This window comes from Ciona intestinalis, chromosome 1 (genome assembly GCF_000224145.3).
Source record: "Ciona intestinalis chromosome 1, KH, whole genome shotgun sequence".
Classification (NCBI taxonomy): Eukaryota; Metazoa; Chordata; class Ascidiacea; order Phlebobranchia; family Cionidae; genus Ciona; species Ciona intestinalis.
In genome coordinates this window covers 3875844-3903589 of record NC_020166.2, presented here as the reverse complement: position 1 = coordinate 3903589, position 27746 = coordinate 3875844, and the positions used below count along the sequence as shown (strand labels likewise).

Genomic DNA, 27746 nt, shown 5'->3' with positions numbered 1-27746 from the left:
TCTATTTTCTTGTCACATTTGGTAGTAAACAAAAAAAATGAAAGAATTACAAGACCGTATCCTCACGACTCCCATAGACCGTTGTTGATTGCTTAAAACAAAATTAGGATGTTTGGATATTCTGTGGTAAAGGTGTCCCATTTCCCCCTATACTATATAAATTGCTCCCCTATGAAGATGTTTAAGTTGTTATAGCGTCCATACAGCAGCATAATCTGCACGAAGTTAAGCCCAACGGATTCTTCCAAACACAAATCCAGCAAATTTACATTTCATTCGTAGCTTTGGGCGTGTCATACGTTCTTTTTACTAACAAAAAGAAGAATTGACAATTATGAATTAAACAATTATGCCGGGTGCATTATTCGCTTGATAAAAGCTTTGAGCCTATTGCTTTCCTACGCATTTGGTCTGTGATAGATTTCGCATTTGTTGTAGTTGCGTTCGAATCGATCGTTTTTATCGAACACTGGGGAATCGATTCATTACAAATGCAGCAACAGCATGCGCGTAGCTGGAGACAAACATGGTAAGTATCTTCATTTACCAGCTATATGAGTTATAATTAACTTCAACTCCTTTCTATTAATACAAAAAAAAACACTACAAGTGTACGAGTAAGTTTTCAATTAAATTGGTTCTCGCACTGATGCTATAGTCTTAAAATTATTCTGTCTTTCAAAAAAGCTATTTTAACTAGAAATTTAAACAGATTAGGGTTAATCCTAGTAACGGGATGACAGTTAACTGTAAGAATTACTGACCTGCGTTTTAACCTTATAAATACTAACTGCTGTGCCTTACTGTAATAAATACCTGAATTCTCTCTAACCACGTGTATGATTAAGTTATATGCATTTAGTATTTAATTTAAGGGCGACATATATTAACATTGCGCATAAAATATTTAAGCTATCTCGCAATTAAGCTCACGCGATTTCTATGCAATAAAATACGGCCATATAGTCGACTATACCTCCTTATCACTGTGCTTATCTACGCGTAAAACAAGAGTCATGCATGCAGGTGATTGGTCTTGTATAAAAAGCACAAACCTTGTGGGAAACAACAGGGCGAAGGACAGCAGCATGGTACAAAGGCTGCGGTGTACGTTTTTATTAGTGCCCTGGGACTACAGAAGCGCGTAAATTGAATGCAATTGTCAGGCCTCGTGGAAATTACTTGAACCTGGAAACCCCAGAGCAAAATTGAACTTATGCACTCTGTACACATTCATCCTTGAATCAATAAAGTAGTATAGGGAAACAGCAACAGGCCAAAACAAGCGGGTAGACACGCGCATCAAGCATATCTGAAATATTCTTTGCTAATATTTTGTACCATAACTCGAAATGCGTGTGAAATATTTCTGGTCAGTTTAAATAATGCGTCAGCCGTAAATAATATGTTCGAACTTAACAGAAAACAAAAATACGGTAATTACACTGTAAAACAAAAATATGCGAGAATGCAATAATTGAATAGTTTAAATGGTTGATTGATTTCTACCTTGCAATTGAACTCATCTATCTAAATAAAGCACAAGTTTTACTACAATACACGCGATGAGCAACGACCATAACTGAAAATGTTCACACATTTCGATAAGTTAACCTGTTAAACACAATCAGTATACTTCACTAAACGAACTAGTTAGAGATCGATAGAAGAAGAAAACGTTACACGGCGATACATAATTATAATCAGGGACAAACTCTTTTGTCGGTCGTGTTTGTTAATTATGTGGAAGGCTGATCAGACTGCCTATGCCCTATATGTTGATCCCACGGGGAAACTTCTAATGTAACAGATTAGGTTTGGTCAAAATTGTACGCGTAAAACAGAAACTCAAACAAGTTCAAAAGCTTTTTATATCCCAAAGCACCGAGCTGTTCCTCTAGTTTACAGTTAACCATACATTTTACACACGTATACTTGACTGATGAATAATATTTGACTGCCACATCTGACATATAGTTATGTATACCTATCTGTATTAAACTTTTAGCCCTGTTTTAAAACATTTTTTTCTGTCGTAACATATACATCCAAACAAATATATAATCTACTCACCCCTTTTCGTTTCTTCTTCCTTCGTCGTTTCCCACCTCTTCCTTCAATAGAAGAAGATCCAGATTCGGTCGACCGTGAAGTAGTCACTTGATCTCGAATTGTTTGACCGCTTGTCGTGCCTGATACTGTAACAGAATGAGATGGTATAATTATAGCATCAAATAATAGATTCTTTAAGAAAATTGCAGCCTAGCTTTGTTGATATTTGAAAATAAAATCCCCTAACAATAGAAGCGACGTTTTCACCCCCGAATTACAACGTCTGGTTAATGTATCGACCAAACTGTTCCAGGCTTGATGCCAAGAACACATTAGCGATATATAGTAGGATGGGAAAAGATGTGACATCTTTTTATTCTATTTACTCGTCACATTTGGAAGTAAACAAAGAACAGTCAACCAGTTGTTAAATCGTATCCTCAAGACTTCCATAGATCGTTCCTAATTGTTAAAAAAAAACCTGATCAGGATATTTAAATATTATGTGATAAAGGTGTCTCATTTTCTCCCATCCTACTATATAGTAGTTTGCATTTATGTTTTTCAATAACTGCATTGATCTGTTTACTACAGTGATACTTTCGTTTAGGGTTTTAACATAATTTTATCACTGCATTTAGTTTAGCACAGATAATAGGATGTATTAACTAAAATATGTTAAATCTTCTGACGTAAAGAACACAATGACATACAAAACTCAGATTGCAAGAGCATTGAAAGCATTCGAAACTATTTTGTCATTTGGTAGCAATTTTCACAAACACATTTATGAATGAAGTGACTACAGTATAAAATCGTGGATTGACGTTTCACAACGGGCAATTTACTTTGTTACAAAATGTGCCTTGTGTTTTACGAAACCTTGATGTAACAAGCTTTGAGCGGTTACTCAAAAAGGAACATAGCCCCCTCTTACTGATGTGTTGTAAATAAAACTACCCAACAGGCGGCGACAAAGCGCACGGGAAAAATATTTTCTTTGTTTTTCTTGGAATAAATTACAAAATTAGTGATATACAAAAATAAAAATAAAATTAACTCACTGGATGTTAACGTATCTTCCGGGGACGATGGCAGCATTTTCTCTTTGTAAATGTCCTTCTTATATATTCGATCTTAATGTAAATAAATACAAAATATGAAAATCCAGATACAGAGCAGTTTACTAAATAATCACCTTTACAACATAATAGAATGTGAAAGAGGAATAAAAGTAATAATATTGGGATCGAGTAAATTCGGACACTGGGTAATAAGGGATACTTTTTGTAAATATCCCTTTACGGGTACCTGTTTAATGATATACGAAAACAAATATTACAATAATATTATTCGACAATATTCTCACGGTCCAACAAAGTGTGCGGCAAAGATGATAATAGCTGCTAGTTATTAAAATTCGGTATTAAACAAATACGACAATTTTTTTATAACTAAAAATTATAATAGTAAGAGGATTATTTTAAATTCTCGCTAACGTAGAATGTAACTGCCAAGTTTTGCAGCCAGCAAAGCATATAAATATAATAGGGTGGGGGAAGATGGGACACCTTTGACACATAATAACTAAATATCCTGATCGTGTTTTAAACAATTAACAACGGTCTATGGGAGCCGTGAGGATAAAATTTTATAAAAAATCGTTAAATGTTTGTTTACTACCAAATTGTAAAAAAATAGATTGAAAAAGTGTTCCATCTTCCCCCACCCTACTATATGTAAAATATTTTGAAATGTAGAAACATACAACAATTTATATATAAAGTTACGTGGCAAAGAAACTAGCATAACCTATTGATTTTGTTTGGTTAACTACAAAGTTGCAGAATAATATAATTTAAAGTTTTGTTGTGTGTCCCGCATTGCCCCACTTTGTATAGTATTGAATGATACGTTTTTACGAATAGTAATACTTATATTTGATGTTTTCTAAAGAATTCTTGTTTTTTAATTAACGAATTTAATCTTTGTGATACTATGTTTGTAATTTAATAATTTATATTCCTCATGGGTAATTCAAATATAATATACTGATATAATAACACGATAATATATTTTAAATTCAGTTACATTCACTTGGAGATAATTTATGAAAGGTGGCTTGCGTAAAATATGGCGTAACAATACCCAACTTCTGCCAAAATAAGACTTTATTACAAGTTATTATAAGTTTTCCAATATTATAATTTTAAATGCATTTGTAAGATATAATGTGTGGCAATTAAAGATCTAACAAACTATTGTTAAAACCTATAGCAGTAGTGCGGGACGGAGAATGTTTAAATCTAATTTACAAAGAGTATGGCATTATTTCGTGTTATTTACGTGTAATTAAATTTAACAAGTTTTTTAAACTGTTTTTTCTTACCCCTCCTGTTATAGTGAATCGCCAAATAACTCTTTCTGTGTTTTGTTATATTTGTTCGAAGTGCTGCCAATTAATAAAGGTATGTTATAGTACAAATTCATGGTATCCTCCCAAAACCGTTATATAATTTTAATTTTTAAATATTGGGCAATTTATGCTCCCCGTCTTATACCGCAANCTAAATATATAAAACCTTCTTTTTCCGCAGTACTAGCTGTTTGTAAGAGCACCTTGCGAAAAGTTTTCACTGTTTTTTTTGCGGTTTGTTATTAGATTCGTGACCTCGGTACCGAAAAAGATTCCGTACCCAGCTGTGGTTTAATTATCTGCAGCGCGTCACTAATTAGAGTTTCTTTTTGCTAATCCGTTTCGCCTTGTCTTGTTTCTGATTTTAATGCACCTCTTTCTTCGCTATTCGACAATTTGTCGAAGTGCGCTACAAATAATAATAGATTTCCGATGACTTGTGTTCGATTTCGAATGATTATTTCCAATGTCTTCGTATAATGTTTTAATTAACGTCCAAACTCCAATCCCCAAATATAGTAGGGAGGGGGAAGATGGGACACCTGACACATAGCAGCAAAATACCCTGATCATGTTTAAACAATTAACAACAGTCCTTAGGAGTCGTAAAGATATGGTTTTCTAATTCTTTGAAAGTTTTTTGTTTACTACCAAAATGTACGAGAAAATAGAATGTAAAGGTGTCCCATCTTCCCCCACTCTACTATATATGGAAAACTTAATAGCCATATATGATTATCATCCAGATATTTTTTTTCTTTATGCGCAGTCAATAAATGCTTGTTATAAAATTATTTATAAAATACAAGAAACTTGATTCAAAATATAACGCCTATAAAAATATAAGTTGTCGGAACCTTAAGAAAAAACATTACAAACAGGAAATGTTTAACTTGCACATAACTATTAACAGAAAAAGCTTTTATAGACAGAAATACTCACAGAAAAACTGTGGCATTTTATTTATTGTTTTTTTTCCTGCCTTATATACACAAGATTTATAAATTAGCCAAGAACTGCGCATTTAAGCAGGAGCTATAACATCTTTCTGCTTGACTACATGATGCTATGTTTTCTCACATTACTAAGAACTAATATTTTGCTCGGCTTCGCTCCCAGTGCACACTCTCGCGTGGAAATGTGTGCCATAATTTATGCATAGGGTACGCCGTGTGCTGTGGTCTCTGCTTATTCTCTTCGCCTATTTCGGCATAACGTTGTATCAACTCCGACGACGGTAATAACTGAAAGCCGATGGCGGGCCACTTAATCAATTAAAATTGATCTTAAATATTTGACGCAACTTTTAAGGCACCCGAGCTGCAAATTCTATAAGTATTGAATCCCAAAAGGGTCTTAAACGATTTTCGCTCACTTAAATTCTGCTCGGTCCTTTCACTGCGAAATTTCAAGCTTAAAATACGCAGCAATGCTTATCTGAATGCACGACAGTATAGTTTATAACTTCATACGATTTGATTACCAATTACCTGTTAAATGTATATTCATGCATACCTTTTGAAAAATATTGTTTTGCGTCTGGTTCGTCAAACCTCCAATTCGGAGAACTGAAAAATCGATAAGCACGTAAAAAAAATATATTTCGAATAGACTGTTGTATACCTGTTTTACAAATAAGTGTATTGGTCTATACTAAATATTTATGGTTGTGTAACAGAACCTTGCGACAAATACGATAGCATTGCATTGAATTCCAAATTATTAGGTATATTTTTTTATTGAATGATTCAAATAGAGTCTATATTCATTTTGAACGTATATGTCAAGTTGTTTAAAATATTAATGTATATGTATCACCTGTTGATTGGTTCGTCTGATTTTGTTTGTACTGCTTTGCGTGTAAATACCACAGCAGTGGAACATCTTTGAAGTCGTGTATTTAAAGGTACTTTGGTTTGGGATCCTGTCGTAGGTGCAAGGGACATCGACCTCTGTTAATGCAACGGCGTTAGGTAACTCATTGTAGCAAAGTGTTTTACAGGTTTATTTGCGCGATACATATATATAAACGAGATAAACATACGCGTTGCGCGATACATATATAGTGCTATAGCCTATATAGGGAAAGATGGTACACCTTTAGCACATAGTGTACAAATACCCCGATCGTGTTTTACAAAATTAACCACGGTTTATGGTAGTCGATAGAACAAGGTTTTATAATTCTTTGAATATTCTTTGTTTACCACCAAATGAGACAAGAAAATAAAATAAAAATGTGTCCCATCTTCCCCCACCCTACTATATATAACTTCACGGATAAAACATACGCTTCATATTGGTTTGTTTAAATATAAAAACGTTTGTTTTTTTATGTAATAGATGTTGCACTTTTACGTTTAAATATATACGTATATAGTATGGTGGGGCAAGGTGGAACACAAGGCCAAATGGCACATGGTTTAACAATTTTCTTTATGGGTACCCGTGTAATATTAAACGAAAAATGTGTTGCAGTATTATTCGACAGTATTCTTCAGGTCCAACAAAGGCGATTACTGTTGTTAAAATATAGTGTTAAACGGACACGACATTTTATCAATGACTTTAAAACGCATAAGAGTAAGATGGAAATTTTCAATATCAAAACAATTCGTTGTAATTTGCGAGTTTGAATCACCAATCCACAAACGTAGTTTGATAAACTAGACTGAAATATTTCGCACACTTTTTTATAAATATACTCATAGCCCAATAAAGATATCTTTAGTAGGCCATGATATACTTCAAATACGCCGCAAACGGCACAGAAATTCAAAAGCTTTTTTGAATATAAGCGCCATCAGTTTCTGTGTCCCATAAACTTTATACATGTATTTAATTTCAAAATAAAATATGATTATGCTAATTGCATTCGATTCAGTCGGATAAAACTAGTTCGTTTTGTTACAACGATCTAGAAATGGAAATGAGAACTATAAATGCAATTAGCAGAATAATAGAGATTTTGGAATCTAATATTTGCATCTCATCGGTAATTCTAATATAATATGCTGATATATTTCAAGCTAATATATGAAACTTATATTCGTAGTGACAGCACAGGCACCATAGAGGAGTTACGGAAAAGTGACTTGTGCGAAAGGTATATAGCATAGTAGGGTGGGGGAAGATGGGACACTTTGTCAGACGAGACGTCTTTTTATTTTTTTTGTTTCGGACCCCTATTTAATGATAAAACAAAAATAAAGTAACATAATTATTCGACAGTATTATTACGGCATTATAAAACGGCCAAAAACCGATTACTGAGTTTCGACGATTAATATAGTTTCTTAGATTCATAACAAAAACTCGAATATTCCGTACAGTTCGATTTTGTCTCATAAAACTAATTTTAATGTTGTAAAAAACTAAGATATAGTACTGTGGAGGAAGATGGGACACCTTTACAAAAATATATTCAAGTATTCTGATTGTGTTTGTTTACCCATAGGGGACAAAAAAATAGAATAAAAAGGTGTCTCATCTTCCCCATCCTACTCTATATACATGCGGAAAATAGGCAGGGATCAATATGACTTTAATTTGGGATAAAAAGAACAAAAAAATATCGTTTTAGAATTTTATATATATAAAGTTTACATATGTCAAAGAAACTAGCACAGTCGGTTAATTTCGGGAATATGTGGTTAAGTGTCCCATCTTCCCCACTCTACTATATAGAAATGGGGCAAAACAGATGACGTCTAAAATATTATTCTCTAACCGTACAATATTATATTATCCTATTTAAGTTTTATCATAATAAAAATTATGTATTTATCACAATACACAAGAACTATTTCAACTACTTGCCCCGTCGGTTTTCTAAAATAACATCTGATATCCGAATTAAAAAAAGCATTCTTATTTCTTTAGTAGGGTCTAGTCCAAATTCCCGCTATCACCGCAAAACTAGCTTATATTTTGAATTTTAAACTATAAAACAACAAATTCTTAAGTGTGTTAACTTTTTACGTGCCTTTTTACTCATATGCACCTCTTATATGGTATCTACTCACACTTCTGTATACGCATTCCTTTTTGCAATTTGTCGCAGTTCGGTGATAATTTATGTAAACAAGCGAAGTTGCGCCTGTTACTTGTTCACTTGTTATTATAATCAATATCTTATATGTATCAGTAATAAGAAATGGACAAAATGTTCGAGGTTTTACTTAACTAAAGAAACGTTGGTTATTACATTGCCAAATTTTCGTACGTCTTCTGTGGAATTTAGATTGGATCACTTACCTCGCGTCGCCGTAACGCAACAGATTCTCGATTTCCGCTTTGCTTCTCTTGATCTCGAGGAAATGAAGATGATATTCTTCGTCCCACAAACTTCCGACGATCCGCTCTCTTATTATACAAGGAACTGAAAACATGTCCCGAATGTCTCCCAGTCATGTTTGGTATTTAAAATTCTGATCTGGAAGCTGAAAATGCCACATCAAATTTCGGAAGAAAATATGGATATCCACTCATTAGCACTCAATAATCCGATGTTTCTTGGTCGTATTTTAAACAATTACCAACGCTCTTTTGAATTCGTTAGGATTACGGTTATATAATTTTGTAAATATTATTTATTTGCTATCAATTATGGGTCAATAACACCGAATAAAATATGCGCAATCTTTATACCCTAATCCAATATGAATCAGTTTATACGAACAAGATTTTATAAAAAATAGTAGATTCAAACTAAGATATAGTAGGGTGGGGAAAGATGGAACACCTTTTAACTCTCTTTTCTCGTCCCATTTAGCAGAAAACAATGAACAATCCAACATTTATAAATCTATATTCTCACGACTCCCATAGACCGTTGTTAATTGTTTAAAACACAATCAGGATATATGGATATTGTGTGCTAAAGATGTCCCATCTTTCCCCACACTACTATACATAAAAGCGTTTAAATGCTATTTTTTATTAAAATGTTAATGAAAAGCAACTATTCAACAAATCTGACTAACTGAATTTAAAAAATAAGACGCATTGACCGATTCCTATTCTATCGCTAATAAAAAAAGGTTTCGACCAAAGTTAAAACCGCGACTCGTTAATAATCCTTATTATTGACTAACTGTCAACATGAAACAAGCTTTAATTAGCCACCAACTGAAACGTAAAAGCATACTTGGATAGTCATTGTAAACCCATGTCACAAACAGTAGTATCGCATAGTTATTCCCAAGTCTCAGCATCGATCTACACCTGTAATGAAGCTTTACTCGCCATAGGGACTTGTTATTGATTGTTTCAATGAGAACAGTATTTATTTATCACACTTCCAACACCTGCACACGTCTCCTTATCTGGAAGTTCATTATTTGTGCTTAAAGAAAACGTCTCCTTATTGGGCTCATTATTTGTATTAATACACGGTCGTCTGAAAGTGAACTTTGTTGGACTCCTTGGGTACTGTTTAGTCTTTTGTGGCTCGGTAATCAACCACTCACTCATAAACCAAAAGATACCGGATTTGAGCCACGATCCTGGCAATATATTGGTCACAGGTAATATACGTCCTTATAAGACTTAACTGATTAAAAAAAAAACTTCCCACATCTCCTATTAATATAAAATAAGTTGAAATATATATTTAATTTGCTTTCCCAACATGGAACTGGGAGAAAATAGTCAGCTCCCATTTGTGGCCACTGGGTTGGAGCAGTTGCCGTTAAGCGTCTTGCTCAAGGACACATATGCCAACAATAGTAGCAGCGACGAGACTTGAACCCGAGTTGCCATGTATGTTACTTTGTGGGTGATTATTTCTCTTTCATTTTTTCTATTTTATCTATGTATGGTTAAAATTGGACAACACATTAGGGACCACTGGGTTGGAGCAGTTGCCGTTAAGCGTCTTGCTCAAGGACACATATGGCAACAATAGTAGCAGCGACGAGACTTGAACCCGAGTTACCATGTATGTTACTTTGTGGGTGATTATTTCTCTTTCATTTTTTCTATTTTATCTATGTATGGTTAAAATTGAACAACACATTAGGGACCACTGGGTTGGAGCAGTTGCCGTTAAGAGTCCTGTCCAAGGACACATACGCTCACAATGTTAGCAGCGAGGAGGTATGAACCCATTACGTATGATTTACAGGCAGGCGCGCTAACCACTCTGCAATGGCGCCTGGGTTTATGGAAATTATATTCAAAATTCAGATAAGAGATCATTTTTGAGATAATTTTTGAATTTGGAAATATTGGGCAACATGTAGCTAAGTGTCCCGTCTTCCACAACTGTAGTATATGATCGATGACCATCCTCACCACACTTTACACGTCATTAATAACGAAAAAGAGCGACGAAACTTACATGTTTTCATTAAAATTATACATGTTTGTAACTATTTCGAAATAATTTAAACAATCTTCGTTTGCAATCAGATTTATAGATTTCTGATAAAGAAAGAGAACCAGATTTATGCGACACCGGAGTTGCACAAAAGTTCAACGTTTTGTTGTAGAAAAAGGTTTTGTCTAATATTGATCTATTATGGTTTTCCCAGCGCTTGTTTTACCACAATAAACAACACAAAAGCAATATATGCACTGGTTTAGTTTGGAGTCTATATTAACTTATTAAGAATTAAATGAATATAGTTGCTCCCAAAATTTGACATATCTAGTTGGTTATCAAACTTTTATGAAAGCATTTACCTCATACACAAATGTTGAGCTTCGTCAATCGCCGTAAATATGCTTAAGGCGGGTTCACACCAGCGCCGATTTTCTGACGTCACTTCCTTTATCGCCAGCAATGCGAGCGAAATTTTCGATTAGAAATAGCGTCTACTCTGCCTATCATCGCTTTAACGATGAACCGCTTTGGCGCGAAAAGTAACAATTTTCACGAACTGTTTCGCTGTAAATTAAACCATATAGAAATAATTTTCGAGTAAACCTGAGTGTAAAAATAAATATTTTGTTGCAGGGAAACCAAAGATATTCAAATTTGGTTTTAATCTCTTTGGGGAAAACTATATTGTAAATTTAGCGTAAAATTATTGAAAATAGCGTTTGTTAAGATAGTTTGCAACTATTGTTCAACTTAAAAATGATTATAACAGTTTAATATTACACAGGCATGTTTGATACACAATTACATAGTAGAAAAATGATAAAATAAAACCAAACTATGTTGAATGTAAGGGCAGATATAACAATACCCAATTTCTTGACGAATTCGACATCTGTGCTCATACTTTTAAAAGTCAAAGCCTTTTAAACGAAATTATATCCTTTCCTGATTATATTCCTTATATTTCCATCGCATATTTACGTTAAAACCAGGACTCTGGTTAAAACGAGTAAATGTAATTTCCAACTTTTCGCCAAATAGAATAGAATACCAGGCGATTTTACATTCGTGGGTAAATCCTTTGTCGGCAGAAACATCGGTCTCTCCCAGCACCAGCGCTGTTACCGCCTGTAGTGCGAACCCTCCTTTAATTAAATTTATATTAATTATAATACGTGCTCATACATTCAAGCTCAACTTTCTTGTTTATTTATTTGTAATTTGAATATAGACTATTTCTATGAATGATTTCTTGGCCACTTGAGGTGGCTAGCAAATTAGCGTTGGTTACAAATTTTATTGGAAAATATTATTGCTTTGTGTTGTTTTAAAACACAGACTCGGTCATGTTAAGCATGCTACAACAAAGGAAAATACCAACTCTTGGATTTTTAATTGTTCATTGTAGTTTGTTTTTTACTGTACGTGGCCAGTTGTCTTATCTTCAAGTGTCGCCAACAACATGTGGTGCAGTGGACAACCAGTTCTTTAATTCTGCCGACCTCAGATGTGGATCTTGTTTTCCTTCTACAGGCATACCTGATGCAGATTGTAAGATTTAACTTTCAATTGAATATGTTTTTATATCAAGGTTACTAGTTTTAATTTATAACTTATTGTGAAGAACAAAATATGTTTAGGTTAAAATGTTATTTTCTTTTCTAAATTTCGGATTTATCCACAAGTCCGACCTATTAGTCATTTTTAAGACAATTACTAGTACTGTCATATAAAACCAGCACAAAACTGTGCGATAAAAACCTTCTTCAGGTGAAAATCTTTGACGAAAAATTGATACAAAACTATTTCTTGGAAGTAGAACTGTTTAATCTGTTGTGTAACCAAATGTTTGCATTTAGACCCTAGGTTTAAAAACACTTATTTCAAAATATAAGTTTGCGAATAAAACAAAGTTTTATGTTTTTTTCACAGTTCTCTCATGTTCATGCCCACTTCAATCGAAGACAGAAGTATCTTCAGATGGAAGCTCTCCATTTGTTTGCACATCCTGTCCAACTAACACTGTAAACATATTGTGACTTATGTAATAATAGTAATTCAGTATATAATATTATATATCAACTCGTTACAGTTACCGACAAATGATGGTCGAGACTGCATCAGTTGCTCTGGTACTGGTGTGGAAGTTAATGTCTTAACTCAGAGGTGTACTTGTACCAACAGCACTGCATCGTTGGGTAAGTTATTGCCTTTATAATATTCTGAAAAAATTGTGCTGTTGTTGCTATCGTTGCTAATTCTGCTGTAAAAATTGTTGTTAATTGTGCTGAAAAAATTGTGCTGTTGTTGCGGGTATAGCATAAATTATAGGTATATACTAAAAAGCTGTTCAGCCTGTGTTGGTAAAACAATAAATTTTGATGTTAACTGTGCGTCTGTGCCATCTGTGATAAAATGTAAATGTTACTTTTCAGTGGAACGCTTCAGCAATGGAACTGTAATGCCAAACGCTGAATGCATTGAATGTACTCAGAGCTTCACAGGACCAAGTGCAGACAACAATGTGTATGTAACTATGTATTAATAGATCTTGTATATACCCAGCACTGGATTTCAGCTGGAACTCACCACAACGTTGTTACCAACGCTCGAATATATATTAAGTTTATTTGAACAGCTGTTCCTGTGGTTGTGAAACACTTGAAAACCAGATTGCATTGAATAATTAATACAAATGCTTTAATATAATAATATATAAATATATAAATTAACTAGTTCCATAGTTTCTGTTATTAAAAAATGTATTTTTGAATGTACTTCCATTTATTGCTAATAATACTAAATATTTTTTATTTTTTTACTAGGTGTTCTGCATGTGTTGGATGTGGCCAATGTACTTTTGTTGGCGATGGCGTTTGTGTGAATCTGACCGTAACTGAAAATGTTAACAGTGTAAGAATTTAACAATTAAACTGTTTTAAGTGTTTTCCATAAAGTTTGCTAATACTATGTGTCTATGTTATATATATACAGCTAGAAAATGTTTATTAGTAAAATTAGTCTGGTACAAATTTCCGAATTTTTTAAAAATTAATCTATTTTAAAGATTTTGTTTCATTACACATAAGGTTTGTGTAACAATTAGATTGCTAGGGTTGTGGAGATATTGTGATAAAAATACAAATTTAAACAAAATATAATTCTACAAATATTTAAACGTAACTGATTTATGTTTTTTATTCAGGATTCAGCGTACATTCAACAAAAAGCACAAGCTGCATTTTTGGGCTGCCAGGTACTTTAAATATTAATATTACTTTGTATATATCAAAGTAAATGTTTGATTTAAACTTAATTTATTTCACAAGATACCAACAAAAATCATTTCCTATAGCTAAAATGTAACCTATAAAGGTTTCAATAAAATAAAACTGACTCACAATGGGTTCAAGGCTCGTTGCTGCTACCATCGTGGGCGTATGTGTCCTTGGGCAAGACACTTAACAGCAATTGCTCCAACCCAGTGGTCACTAATGGGTTGTCAAAATTATCAGCCATACATAAAAAAAAAATCCCCCCCCCCAAATAATTACCTACAATGTAACATACATGGTAACTCGTAAGCTGGCACGAGGTGTTAAACCCGTGTGATAACGACTGTCGTTTTCAGGCTAGCGAGGATAAAGTAAGTTACATTCATTCATTTATTCACAATACTTTTTTGCCCATTTTCAACATGAATGCCTAATATTTTTATCAGAAATAAACAGCCAGTATCAGAAAGACATACAATCTCATTAAGTTTTTAAATGTGACATTGTTGATATTTTAGGCAAAGAACATCACTGCATGTCAAGCGTTGGCCAACATGTGTGTCATGGAAACTTATGCATATTATACAAGTAATTCAGCGTGTCGTCTCTATTCCCTGTTTTACAATCAACCATTATCAACAACTTACACCCCAATATCAACTTTAAACAGTGCATGGTAATCATATGTTTCTATAATACTGCATTCAATCCTTATGTGTTAACAATTATATTGGTGAAATATTGTGAAAAATATTAAATTTAAACAAAAAATAATACGAAATATTTAAACATAAAACGTGTTGTAGGACAGTTTGTATAGTAACTGATTCGAGAGTTTTATTCAGGATTTTCATACATTAAATTATTTACCTGTTTCTTTTTATTTACAAGGCTGCAAAACCTGCCCTGGATTTATATAAACTCGTTGGGAGATGTCAATAATCTTGCGGATGTTGAAATTTTGACAAGCACAGAAATTCCTACAGCATTTGGTTTTAAAGGAGCTGTAAGTTTATAATAACAACTTTATTTGTCTCTTCGTTTACGGTAGCAAAGATTTAAAAATATTTTAAACGAAAAGACAGGATATAGCGACAAAACAACAGTTGTTAAAACACGCTCAAAGTTAAAAATATATTAACATTTAATTGAAAGAAGTAAGCGTGGTCGCTACGCCTAACAGACAAACGAGCCATGAATGTTAAATTATTATTAAATTAAACTTCTAATATAAACAAAATTGTGCCCATAGATATTTACTAAAGTAGACAAGCAAGAAAGTTAAGAAGAATACTTATCATTCTTAAATTTCCCACCTTTAAAATTAAAGTGGGTCTTCATTTGATAAATGTTAGATTTCTTACATATGGTTCATGAACCTTTTTGGGTTGTTATTTGTTAAAGGTATTATGTGTAGATTGTGTAGTTATGTCACATTTGCTTGTTCTTAGAATACAGTTCTGGATCTTGTTGTTTTTAAATATGATGTCAATGGAACATTTCTTGGAGAGGAAAATGCCAATACAGGAATTCTACAGGTATTTTATTGTAATAGAATTTATTTATTTCCTTTTAGGATTTATTTCATGATTGAGTAGACAGAGATGACATTACTTTTTAAACCTAAATTTTATGAAGAATAACTTATGAAAAAAAAAGTATCTGTGTTTTCAATTTCATTATTTTATGTTTCACCTTTTTTTTCAGCTTTGTCCAGATCAAGTTTCTCGAAAATCGGCTGCTTTTGTTTTTGGCACTTCCTATGCATCAAGTGTAAGTACATGCATGATGCCAATTTTTCTTAGTTATAGATTATATTTACTCAAGTTTTTTGTATTGTTTAGTGCACTCTCACACCCACAAGCCTCCAAAGTGTCTCAAATTACCCCGTCATGTTTTACGAATTGAATTTGCGATACACCATCAATAATGAAGTTCGACTTTTTCCAGTTCCAGTAACAGTTACCAACTTTCGTGATGCTGATGGCCAATCTGCTGAAGGTGTTTTTTAAATCTATCTTAGTTTGGACTGGTGGAATAATTCTCATTTACTCTCACAGCAAACTCAGTTCCTCTGTCTATTTGCTGCACAATTTAAATCCTGCGCTTAAAACTGGATACAAATCACTTTGCTGAAACTTTTTCATAAACTATCGTTGATTAATAAAGGTTTGAAGCAAATCAGATCTTGTTTCACAGCTCATTTTGAATATCTGATGCAGAATTTCTTTTGTATTAAAACCCAACCATGTTTTAATGATATTTCTGTTGATTAAAGTTAACCCATTTCATCTGTATGATCAGTTCTCGTTCGAAGATTCTTCCTTGTTGATAATTTATCCAGAAGTACGTTGACCACAACAACTTCCACACAATCTACCCCTGCTATTCGATACGCATCATCTGTTTCAATCAGGTTTATATGCTTGTAATTCATCAATACACATTAAAAATTTAAAATCATAAATATCACTGAAATGCTTATTAATCTTTTTTTTGGGAAGTACACTTAAAAAGAGGCTTTACTATTGCTTGTAAAAAACACTAGGCATAAATAGTGTGTATATGGTGCTGGTGCCTAACCGATGGCATTGTCATGTCATTTTCATCCACCACAACAGCAAAAAAGTAATGCTGATAATCGTTTTCTCCAGTGTCACTCTTCAACCTGTCGGAAACGGTTTGATTCACCCACCACATCTAACTATCACTTATAGTGATTTAAATATCGGTGACAATGGAGTTCCTGTTGCAACTACAGCACCTGTGAGTACAAAAAAATAATATTTCATAACTGTCAGTTCATAACACCTTGCAACAACATATTTTCTATGGGAGCTGAAACAGACGCAGCAATTTGCCGCACGTCTGTTTTTATAATACAGCATGCAAAAGTGTATTAAATATACATTTTTAAATAACTCTATTTTTTCTAGTCTAAAATAAGAATACCCCTAAAGCGAGTACTACAACAATTTTTTTGCTGCAGTTTCGAATACCACAGCGGCGACTGCTTCATGTCGTGATGAATTTCATTGACTAACAGTCACTATAACCACGTACTGATTTATTACAAGTATTTTGTTAACGTGTTTTTGTTGGTTGTTAAACTTGCTATACCACTTTTGAGTTTACCAAAATATCTGCATAAAGACGGTTATTTGATATAATGTCACCATTAAGCAGTAACGTTTACATGTCAATTTTTAGACAAGATTTTCCGTCAACTATTTGGTAAACGTTGTCACAACCACTTCCCAGATCGAAGCTTTTCAGGTAAAATTTACATTTCTATTAATGTATTGTATACTTGTATGATTTATATAATTGATTTATTCGTTACATAAAAGCTTAACATCTAATGATGTTGTATTGTTATGGATTTGTTGTTAATTTTACATCACAGATCTCACTTGCCGTGTTGGGCTCGTTGTCTGTTCTTTATTCATTCTTTGAAACTGGCAGTTGGAGAAGAAGGCAGGGACTGCAAGTTATTGATGGAACCGTTAGTAGCCATCTTTGTTATTTTAAATTATTTAACAAATTCTTGTTGAACGTACTTTGTGAAAAAAAAACAATCTGAAAAAGCCTTTTTTAAAACGAAAGATTTTTTACTTGTATTTTTTCTACAGAGTTTATTCATGTTTATATTCTACACATTGAGCAACCTTGCAAACGTTTTCTTCATTGTCATGTTCGGTTTCTCTGCAGTGACATTGATATTCTACAAGGTAATACATTCATACTATCTTTAATTAAATAATATCAGTTTGAATGGAATAAGTCGAAAGTATATAAAGTTGAAACTCTCTATGAGTATTTGTTTACAGTATATGTTTATAAAACAATGTTTTCCAACTTACATTAAAGGAGGGTGGTCACCCAAATGTTAGGCATGAATTAATACCCTTTTTTGATCTGGTCAAAAATGATAGTTTAACTTTTAAGATGTATAGACAGTTTAACTTTTTTAAGCTTAAACATTTAACAGTATAGTTTACAACCAAACCAAATAAGTCATGACTTATTGATTATGAAGTTTGTTATAAATTGATAAGCATACCTGCTGAATAAATTATGTTTTAGGGTCAAACCACAGTCACTCACTTGCTACCGGATCCATTTATCAACTACCTTTTTCTTTTGTTCTTTGCGATGGCGTTCGCATTCAAGGTTGGAAGTTAGCTTCAAATATATTTATGTTTATTAAACAGCTGGCTTCGTACATATAGAATATTTAAATTAAATGTGAAATCCAATGTGTATGGTTTAATATCTGGATTTTCAAATATGTTTATTATACTTAGTTAGTTACATGTTATTGTATGTTAGTATGTAGATGTTTTAAAATATCTGAAAACCTCTACCGTCAAATCAATTTTTCAGACCCAAAGGTTTTTTCTATTTTTTGTTCAATTTACATTGGTATACTTGTTTTAGAATTTATAATATACATGATAGCAACAATTTATAAATATACAATGTGTAATATGTCATGTGTGTACATTAGACGGTTCAAATCCTGGTGATGATCTTCATGCAATCATCGATGGATATCTTCCTCGTGGATTGGGAGCGCCCTCGTGTGAATGATGCAGAAGGGAAGGTTAGCATCTGGAGAACTTTCTTCATCGCAAATGAATGGAATGAGATACAGGTATGTTTAGGGGGGTGTAGGGGTGTGGACACTTTCTTACTTATAAATGTATGAACGCAACATGCTTTATCCGCTTTGGAAAACGACATTCATAATAAATACAGGTGTTCTGTTTCATACACCTTGTATCATCCCTAGTTACCAAGTATGTTACTTTGTGGGGGATTATTTTTTTTGATTAGATATTTTTTTATGTATGGCTGATAATTTGAACAACCCATTAGTGACCACTGGGTTGGATCAATTGCAGTTAAGTGTCTTACCTACGGGAACATTTACCCACAATGGTAGTAGTGACAAGCCGTGAACCCATTACCTATGGGTTGGAGGTGTCGTGGTAACAACTTTGCCACGGCGCTGATATGTAAATTTTTCTGTCTCCTAACTCTACTGATAGACTGCCTTAAGTTTACATTGTTGTGTGTCGTAGTAATTTTATTATGGGCTCTTGTTCATTCATAAAAATAATGTAAATAAACTAAGTATATTTTGTTTGTGTACAGAATTTTTTAGTTTAGTTAGTTTCCTGACATGGTTTATATTTTTTAGTTTAAAAAAAAAAATTAGCAAAAAAAATGTTATTTTGTAAAACTTTTGTAGGGAATATCTATATATATTTATGTTGAAAGTTGGTTAACATGGCATATTCTGCTAAATGATCGTGTTGTTTTATGTAATTACAGACTTGTCGAAAGTTGAGTGTTCCGCTGCAGTTGTTTCTTGTTGTTTTGTTTCTTGAGGTAAACCTTGTAACTTATTTAAATATGAAATTCTCTTAGTTTATTACTTATGCAATGTTTTTTTGTGTAGTTGTATTTTTTTTTTAAATTAAGGCTTTGTTTGTAAATATTTGTCGTGCAATCAGGTGATTGGATTTAAAAGTCTTGCGCTTGAAAATCCCACAACAGCAATCAATACAGTGGTGACATCATCAAGCGACCTTTACATTCCACCTTACAACAGTATTCTACGCTTTGCTGTTGCTTCGCTTGTCTATCTCGTCATTGCATTTATACAAGTGAGTTCCATAACTTTTTGAATGCATGTGTGAGTGTGAATGTATTTTTTAACGCTTTGTTTAAAAAGCATAAAGTAGTAGAAAATATAGAAAGCACATAAATACTGAATCTGTTTAACAACATAATTGTTACTTTAAATAATCTTCTTTCACCAAACAGGTTCTATACAACATTGCAATCCATGAGAGATTCATTCACGATCAGATTCGAGAATTTATTGATTTGTGTTCAGTATCGAATGTAAGAGTCTTCTATTGTGCGTGTATTTAAAATAAATCATTTCACTTATAAAGTTTCATAATATTTCAATTTTTGTAAATACTATTACCTTTTGTATTTATTAGATAATATAGTAGGGTGGGGGAAGATGGGCCACCTTAGCGCATAATATCTAAATATCCTGATCGCATTTTAAACAAATAAAAACAGTCTACGGAATGTGTAATAATACATTTTCATATTTCTGAAAATCGAATGAAAAGGTGTCCCATCTTACCCCACCCTACTATAAAACTTTTTTTTTTAAATTTGACATCTTGTTAAAAATATTTTTGTTGGTACATTGTAATTATTATGTAATAAATTGATATTGTTTGGCAGGTGAGTGTTTTCATCTTAGCTCACAATCACTATGGTTATTACATCCATGGTAGATCAGTTCATGGCAGAGCAGATACTGATATGATGCAGATGAATGCAATGCTTAAAAAAGAAGAGGTGAGAATCTATTTCAACAACCACTCCAATTTATAAATATATCTTTGTATATGATTGTTTGTTTATACATATTTTTATTTTAGCAAACTCGTTTTTCATATGACTTAATTTATCCATTATTCAGTTAATTTTAAATTGGTTGTTTTGGTAGCAAATTACCCACTAGTTTGGGGATTACTTGTGGGTGAAGCACCATGTACAAACTGTTGTGCAATTGATTAGTAGTTTAAATTTGGGGTTTTAGTTTGGGGATTACTTGTGGGTGAAGCACCATGTACAAACTGTTGTGCAATTGATTAGTAGTTTAAATGTATTACCATGTCAACAATCCAGAACCACATGATGTATAAAGAATGAGTTAAAAGCGATTTTACTAAAAGAGTTTACTTCTATTTAAAGCCTGGATGATTGTAAGGATTCAAATTAAGCCGTGTATTTGCACTAAAATAAAAAGTTGAAAAAAAAACATTTAACTAAATAACAAAAACAAGCTTAAAACTAGATTTTTTATATATAAATCAGCATATATAAAATGTAAGCACGTGGATAATTCAATGACTTCTTATTTTAAAACATTGACGTAATAGGAAAACTTGACAAGTTCTCGTGGGTTGGATCCTGGAACTGAACAACAAACTTATGAAATTGCAATTCCAGTCAAGTTTCGAAACCAGTTTGACAAAATTTATCAACCACTTGAACTGGTATGTTTTTTAATATGTTGTTTAACACGTTTTGTTTAACTAATATGGTTGTTTGATGTTTCAGATGAGAAACCAACCAGCTGCTCGAGGTAAACATCATTTTTTCTCTCATCAAAACAGTGACTGAAACTCTTGATTTTATCTTTTATATTCACTGTATTAGACACAGATTTTATTAGACACAGATTTTATTAGACAATGATTTCGTTTATCAATTTATAAATTAGACACACTTTTTGTTAATCAATGTACACAGCTCAAAGTTTTGTGAATCACCCAACAGTAAATGATGATCGAATCTTATATTTATGTAGGTGGGAGTTCCCCCATGGATTCTAAAAGTTCAGAAAATGTTCGTGCTTATTCCACCATGAGGAACTTCCTAACTGCCTTTCTGGACCACGTAATTATCTGCTTTCATTTAATTAGAATCGTGGTGAGCGTATGTGTCCTTGGGCAAGACACTTAACTGCAATTGCTCTAACCCAGTGGTCACCAATGGGTTGTCCAAATTATCAGCCACACACATATTAAGGATTTAAAGTAGAATGCTTGTGATAAGCTGGTATTGGGTTTTTACTTGCGTAATAATTTTTGTAGTTTAAATTGATACAACATAATTACTTATTTTGTTACAGTCCTTGAGGGATTTGGATTACTTTATCAAAGACAAAATGTTCCTTGAAAATTTAATGGATACCGAGTTTCGTGAACCAATAGAAGCAGCTTACTTTTATAATGGTATGTAATAAATGTGAGGACTGGTTATTGCTTAAAATTCCCGTTTCATAATACTAATTCCGTTGCATTATCTCCATGCATGATATGTTGACTCCAGACCCCGGCAATTCGTTCACCAATGTCTTGTTCTATGGGAATGAATTCGCGTTGCTTCTCTTTGAAGTTCTTCTGTTCAACATTATCGATTACTCGCAACAAAACTTTCCTCTTGCTGCTATCCTCACATATATATGTGGACAGGTCCGTATGGTTTTAATTTTAAACCACCATTTAAAGCTAACAGTTTAAAGTTAAATTTTGCTTAATTTTTACGTTGAAGTTTTAACTGATAAAAACTAGTGTGTAACTAGATCTTTTGTCAACTACAATATTTTGTCTGCATTCAATTGTAGACATATTGATTTGTGTAGTGTGATTTTTAAATACATCCACCCAATAATTGTTATATAGTTATTTAATTAATTTAGTATAGTTCTGTACGACTTCATTCATAAAATTAAATAGGAATGTGCTTGTTTAGTGTGGTACTCTACAATATATATATATTTTTATAGACTTTAATGAATTATTTAAATACTTTTTTTAGGTTTTGGTTTTTATTCGTGAGTTTCTAGGTCAACAAAACCTCGCTACCAAAACACTTGTTGACAAACGATTCTTGGTGTGAGGTTTCAGGAAGAACGAACCATTACATTGGTTTATTTCTAGTTGTAGCATTTAAGGTTCTCAGAGTAAAATAAAAAAAAATAAAACATAAATAGATTGTCTTACCGTGTAGAGTATTTTTATATGGATCATTTTCTGTTTTATTCTTTCTACGTTTTCATATAGATGTTTTATATTTTGCAAAATAAATTTAATATGTAGAATATTTTATTTGTGATCTGAGTATTACTAGCATAGTATGAAGAAAAAAAATAGTTTTATATTTCTAAAAAATTGTACTATTATTTTTCTTCACATGCAAGTTTGGGTTGTGGTGCCATCCAATATTAAAACTACGAGCGAATAAAAAGTAAAATTTTCGTCTAAATAAATAAACAATAAAGAAAGAAAGAAGTTGATACTAATTATACTACGCAGATTCCATTTGTTTATTTGTTAAAAAAATATTTTATAAAAAATATTAATATATATTTGAAATCTTCTGTAGTATAAATTGACGAATTAAAAATAATGAAACTACAAAATAGAGTAGGATGGGACAAATAACATGTTCTGTTTGTTTTTTGCACCGTAAACTTTATATATAACATAAAACGGTAATGTTGGGCTTTTCCAGCATAGCCATATTGACCCCTGCCCATTTTTCTTCTGTACGTATCTTAGTTTTTCTCATAAAACTAATTTTATCAGACAGAATCAAAGTGTAAGGAATAGTTCAGTCTATTTGTTAACTAGCAAATTACAATTTTCGAATATGATGTTGCAATTAAGCATTAAAAATTAGCACCTTGCTTTTATAGTCAACGATACTATACTGCTTTTATTAACACGATTTTTAACAATAAAAATAATTTTTTGTTAACAAACAGAAATCGGCGTTGGCGCGCGCATGTATATGGTCGTAAGAAAACTGTCGAACATCTTTGTATAATATATATATATATATATATTAGTTTATCACCAAATGAAGGCCCGTAAGGAGTGTTAAAAAAGTTTCCCTTTTTACTCTGTGTCCCAGTTGACCCCAAGCTTCTATATAGAGTACAGTGGGGTAGGATGGGACAACTTTAGCACATATTATCCAAATTTATTGATCATGTTTTAAACATTTACCAGTGGTCTATGGAAGTCGTGAGGATACAGTTTTATAGTTCTTTAAGTTTTTTTAGTTTATACCGAATGAGACAAAAATGAAGTAAAAAGGTGTCCCATCTTCCCCACCATACTATATACAAGAAATTGGGTGGCATATATCCTTATATTATCAGTACATGGGGTACTACGGCGCGGTAAATGCCATAGACATAATTAGTATTGAGTAGTCTGCATTTACGTATGGCTTCTTATGTAGGATACTGCGTGGTGCAATCAGATTTTGTCTGACCAAAATACCCGTCATGCTCCATTACCCAAGGCTGGTTTCGGATGTCTGGTCCATAGTCACACATTGATGAACACGCGTCACAATACTGTGTCTCTTGCAAAGTATGTTCACTTCTACTTCGATAGCGCCATGTGTTCTGTGAGGTTCCTGCTACTCACCTTTGTTTTAAATGCAAAGTTGACGTCAACTCAATTCCTCCAACAGCGAAGCAACCAACCAACGGTAAGAGATCTTTGGCAGATAAAAAAAATATATTTTGTTTAATAATCGTTAAAGTGAAGCAGCAATACCTATATATTTAGCCAGCCGTTCAGGATGAGATAGTGGGTTACGATGATGAAAGTTACTCGAGCGAATATGCTGGCGAATATGATGACAGTGAAGATTATCCAGATATTGGGGAGTATTCCATCGAAGATGAAAACTATCCGATAGAAGTCGAATACCCCGGATCGCAAGTGAGGACAACACCGCCTTCGGTAACTCCCGAAGAGCTTCCATCATCATCCGTTTCGTCAAACATTTCAAAACCGACACCATATACGAGTTACACAAGGTTCACCCAACCAACGATTCCAGTTTCACCATCCGCAGCTACAGAAGCAGCAAATTATCCTACTATATCGAATGATAACGGTAAGTACAACGAGCAACTACAAAGGCACTATTTTGTAATTTTATGTTTGTTTTTTTTCACAGGAATGTTTTTTAAAATGTGATTTTAAACCTGGTAATAATTTAAAAAAACATTTTTGAGCTGTAACTATAAATTCACGAATTTATCAATAATAAAAATCATTTTCATTTTTACGTTAATTTTTTGCAGATTACGCTTATCCTGACTTACTGACATGCCTCAGCGGGTACGAATGGAGCGAAGCGGCAAATGCTTGTCTCGGTAAGAAATGCGCTCAGCAATCTAAGATAAATATGTAGTTCTCTGTCAATTTCTTTTCGTTTGTTACATATGGTAGGGTGGGGGGAGATGGGACACCTTTAGCACATAATATTGAAATATTCATTTCGTGTTTTAAACAATTAACAACGGTCTATGAGACTCGTAAGATTACGGTTTTATAAATAGTTGAATGATTTCTGTTTACTATTAAATGGGACGAAAAAAAAATGTATTGAATAGATGTCCCATACCTTCCCCTACTATATTATAATTTTAGCTTTAGTGTGTTAGTGTACCAGATGGCGAGTTCTGTTTCTTTATGTATTCGGCTTAGAACTAATCTATTCCGATGCTCTAGATTTTGATGAGTGTTCATTGGACGATGATATTTGTGGTGATGGAGGCGACTGTTTAAACAGAGAAGGGTCGTTCGAGTGCGTTTGTAACAACGGTTACATTCTCACACAACACAGCGGGCTTTGCGAAGGTTATACGATTTATTCGGAAAGTGATCTTTTTTTATATTATGAATGTAACTTGCTTTATGTAACTTGCTTTATTTATGCGTGGTCGGAAAGCGACAGTCATTATAACACGGGTGTTATGTTTTATACACCTCGTGCCATCTTACTATAGTTATACCACGTATGTTAGTTTGTGAGTGAGCATTTACTGTTAATGTCTTCCCAAAGAACACATATGCTAATGGTAGCAGCGACAAGCCTTGAACCAAATGCCTCTGGGTTAGAGGCAGGCGCGCTAACCAATTTGGGATAGCGCTGCACTATTAAACATTTATATTCAGATGTTGACGAATGTAGCTTTCCGGAGTTGCTTCCCTGTAAAGGACGAGGGGAGGCAGAATGTTATAATACAGCTGGATCGTTTCGTTGTTCGTGTGAAACGGGATACGTTTGGTCCAGGGGTCATTGCCAAGGTAACAACATTTTCCTTCACACCTTTATTTTTTACCGAAGCCGAGATTTGAAAAAAACACATTTGCAGACGTGGACGAGTGTCAGTTTTCAGATGGTTGTGAACGTCTCCATGGAAACCGATGTTTAAACACATTTGGTAGTTACACCTGTGAGTGCAGGTCACGTGGTTTCATTAGATCCGCATCAGGAGACGCTTGCCTTGGTACGTTCGTTACTTTTAAACTGCCGGTACATAAACCTCTGTTTGATTTTATTTATTATTATTTATGTATGTTTGTATGTATAACATTGTTCGCCTTTTCAGATGTAGACGAATGTAACGGTTACGCTGTATGTCCCTCACCAAGCATATGCATAAACACTGTTGGCAATTATACGTGCGACTGTCCAACAGGATATGTAAAAGTCGGTAGTGACTGCGAAGGTAAGTCAGTAATATAGAAGTAATTACCAGATAATGCATTGTAACCTAACCTTTAATGCGGTTGCCAGATGAAGATGAATGTCTCCTAGAAAGACACGATTGCTTCGACACTTCGGTTTGTGTGAATACAGAAGGTTCTTATACGTGTAAATGTAAAGTAGGATTTACTGGAAGTACCAGAGAATGTTTGGGTGAGTTTTATCAATGAAACCGGGATTATGTTTAGCTTTGTTAGTTTTTTTTATAGTGCGTGTGTTGTACCCGCGTGGTAGTTTTGCAACAATGGACCAATTATATATCATTGATTATTTTTTAAATGTTAGATTTGGATGAATGTGTAAATGAGGACGTATGCGAGCACTTATGTGAAAACAACCTTGGTAGTTACACATGTTTATGCGCTGAGGGTTATACACTACTGGAAGATGAAAGAAGCTGTGGAGGTGAGTTAGTGTGTAACTAACAATACCTTAGATTCGTAACCTTGCTTTAATCAGATGCGGACGAGTGTGAGACCGAAAATGGCGGCTGTGATCAGTATTGTAACAATCTGGAAGGAAGCTACTTTTGTACATGCGACTACGGGTTTTTACTTCACGTCGATGGCCGAAGCTGTTTAGGTAAACTTACTTCGGTTATTGAACATTGTCCGGGTGAAAAATAATTGCAACATTCTTTAACAGACGTTGACGAATGTCGGGTGAGAAATGGTGGATGTTCTCATGTCTGCGTTAACCATCCCGGAGGATACGAATGTACATGTCCAGGCAATATGACCATCAATCGTGATCTGACTACATGTATAGGTATATAAAATTAGCGTGTTTTAACAACTGTTGTTTTATCGTTATATCCTTGCTTTTCGTTTAAATATTTTTAAATCTTCGCTACCGTAATGGAAGAGGCAAATAAAGTTATTATAGTAGGGTGGGGGAAGACGGGACACTTATTATATTTTCTTGTCCCATTTGGTAGTAAACAAAAAACATTTAAAGAATTATAAAACCGTATTCTCACGACTCCCATAGACCATTGTTAATTGTTTAAAACACAATTAGGATGTTTGGATATTCTTTGTTAAAGGTGTCCCATCTTCCTCCCCCCACATTATTTGTGCGGACGGGTGTGATTTCAACATACTTCTGGTAAAGCATTTGCAAATGTGAAAAATTGAAGATGTTTGTTGCAGAAATCAAATCATGCTCAATAAAGAACGGAGGGTGCGAACACACTTGTTCAATTCGCCAGGGTGGAGAAATTGAATGCGGTTGTAGGTCAGGTTGGAAACTAAGTAGAGATGGCAGACACTGTGATGGTATGTAAAGTTGTTACCTCAGTTGATGCTCATGCAGTATTGTAATATTTTGGCATATATAGTATGTAATGAATGAATGTAACTTACTTTATCCTCGCGTGGCCGGAAAACGACAGTCGTTATCACATGGGTTTAACACCTCGTGCCAGCTTACGAGTTACCATGTATGTTACTTTGTGGGTAATTATTTTTTGGGGGATTTATTTCATTTT

The 27746-nt window shown here is 33.5% G+C and overlaps 2 protein-coding genes and 1 long non-coding RNA gene across 4 annotated transcripts in view; all 3 read left to right on the top strand.

Moving 5' to 3' along the window:
* The first annotated feature begins 218 nt into the window (after positions 1–218).
* LOC113475801 lies at positions 219–1306 on the top strand. The gene is made up of 2 exons (XR_003397581.1): positions 219–529; positions 1027–1306. It is a non-coding gene; the product is annotated as an uncharacterized LOC113475801 (long non-coding RNA).
* Positions 1307–12066: 10760 nt separating this feature from the next.
* LOC100179751 (meckelin-like) lies at positions 12067–22646 on the top strand. Its single transcript, XM_009863916.3, has 28 exons — positions 12067–12347; positions 12729–12820; positions 12889–12994; positions 13232–13322; positions 13622–13709; positions 14002–14052; positions 14590–14747; positions 14963–15077; positions 15523–15609; positions 15779–15844; positions 15916–16072; positions 16376–16487; positions 16726–16837; positions 17282–17347; positions 17478–17576; positions 17704–17802; positions 18158–18244; positions 18582–18728; positions 19412–19468; positions 19594–19746; positions 19907–19987; positions 20348–20464; positions 21052–21168; positions 21233–21257; positions 21483–21571; positions 21807–21909; positions 22007–22149; positions 22496–22646. Exons 1-28 carry the CDS (start codon positions 12143–12145, stop codon positions 22574–22576), a joined length of 2904 nt encoding a protein of 967 aa, XP_009862218.1. The 5' UTR covers positions 12067–12142; the 3' UTR covers positions 22577–22646.
* Positions 22647–24010: 1364 nt separating this feature from the next.
* The window catches only part of LOC104266838 (fibrillin-2-like), an 8787-nt gene continuing 5051 nt past the window's right edge, over positions 24011–27746 (top strand). For both annotated transcript variants that reach the window (XM_018816254.2, XM_018816248.2), the window contains exons 1-12: positions 24011–24181; positions 24262–24595; positions 24786–24857; positions 25216–25344; positions 25663–25794; positions 25863–25997; positions 26100–26219; positions 26288–26410; positions 26543–26662; positions 26717–26839; positions 26903–27025; positions 27409–27534. In XM_018816254.2, the coding sequence (XP_018671799.2) occupies positions 24026–24181; positions 24262–24595; positions 24786–24857; positions 25216–25344; positions 25663–25794; positions 25863–25997; positions 26100–26219; positions 26288–26410; positions 26543–26662; positions 26717–26839; positions 26903–27025; positions 27409–27534 (1693 nt within the window). In that variant the 5' untranslated portion in view covers positions 24011–24025. The remainder of the gene's footprint in view (positions 24182–24261; positions 24596–24785; positions 24858–25215; positions 25345–25662; positions 25795–25862; positions 25998–26099; positions 26220–26287; positions 26411–26542; positions 26663–26716; positions 26840–26902; positions 27026–27408; positions 27535–27746) is intronic.